The following is a 1,216-nucleotide window of genomic DNA, read 5'->3' on the forward strand; positions in this document are numbered from 1 at the left end:
CCCTATAAAAAAAACCTCTAAAAAAAAAAAAAAAAGAAAAGGAAAGGAGAGATTTGAACTGTCATAGAGAAAATATCGGCAGTAAGGACGGGCGGTGTGTCTGTGAAACTATTTCCACATGGATGTAAATGTGGGCTCAAACATGGTGGTGAAGACTATCTTTCTTACTGAGGGTCATCGTTAAAAATAGTTTAAAGGCAAATAGATGAATTTGCCTTTTTTGCTTTCTTAGTTTCACATGTATCTGTATGGTTAATGATGGTTTTCCAGAAACTACTGATATATGTTTAATTTTATTAAGTTGAATTTTATATAAAATTGTAATAAGTCTATTTAAATAAAAATATGAATTGTATAGGTGGTTCGTAGATATGGGATTTGGGAAACACTACTTAGGCTGAGTGACTCAGAATTTTCTAGAGGGTTCCCTAGCATTCTCTGCTGGTGGACACACAGGAACCTCTGGCTCCAGGCTGAGTTCTGTTCTGGGGACAGTGACAGAGCCTTATGGTGACTGTTAGTTGGCTAATGGTTGGGACCATCATTCCTTTTTTTTTTTTTTTTTTTAAAGAATTTGTTTTGTTTAGGTCTTTATTTACTTATTTATTCATCCATTTATTTCTAACTGACCAGAGAGTGGCAAGAGAGCGAGAGTGAGAGAGAGAGAAGGAAGGGAGGGAAAGTGAGAAAGCAGGCTGCCAGGTTTGGGACTTGAACCACGGTCAGCCATATGGGAGTCTAGCGTCCTTAACTACCACGCCACCTGCCAGCCCCACTGGGATCATCATTCTGATGGGGGCTTCTGTGTTCCAGGAATCTGGCAAACTGTGAGCGTCTCATTGAAGTGGAGGACATGATGGTGATGGGCCGCAAGCCAGACCCCATGTGCGTCTTCACCTACGTCCAGTCGCTCTACAACCACCTGCGTCGCTTTGAGTAAAGCCCCCAGGCCTGGAGAGCCACATGGCAACCCCAGGAAGAGACCATGGGGCTCCTTGTGTTTTCGGACCCAGGACGATACCCAGAAGAACCGCCTTCGGTTTGAGCACGTTGTTTGCCCTGTGGTGTGTGGCCGTGTGCCCCTCATGCCCAGCTGTGTCACTGATTGAAAGTCCCACTGAGCTGTGCTCTGACAGCACTGATCACGGCCAAGGGCTGGAAGGAAAAGGAAACAACGAGAGAGAGAGAGAGAGAGAGAGAGAGAGAGAGAGAGAGA

General features: G+C 44.7%; 1 protein-coding gene across 1 annotated transcript in view; it reads left to right on the plus strand.

Annotated features, from left to right (window-relative positions):
• SMTNL2 (smoothelin like 2) overlaps nt 1-1,210 on the plus strand; it is a 30,145-nt gene extending 28,935 nt beyond the window's left edge. Inside the window, exon 9 of the mRNA XM_027766989.1 lies at nt 814-1,210. Within this exon, the coding sequence (XP_027622790.1) occupies nt 814-940 (127 nt within the window). The 3' untranslated portion in view covers nt 941-1,210. The remainder of the gene's footprint in view (nt 1-813) is intronic.
• Nucleotides 1,211-1,216: the final 6 nt, after the last annotated feature.

Source organism: Tupaia chinensis, unplaced genomic scaffold (genome assembly GCF_000334495.1).
Source record: "Tupaia chinensis unplaced genomic scaffold, TupChi_1.0 Scaffold143814_1, whole genome shotgun sequence".
Lineage (NCBI taxonomy): Eukaryota > Metazoa > Chordata > Mammalia > Scandentia > Tupaiidae > Tupaia > Tupaia belangeri.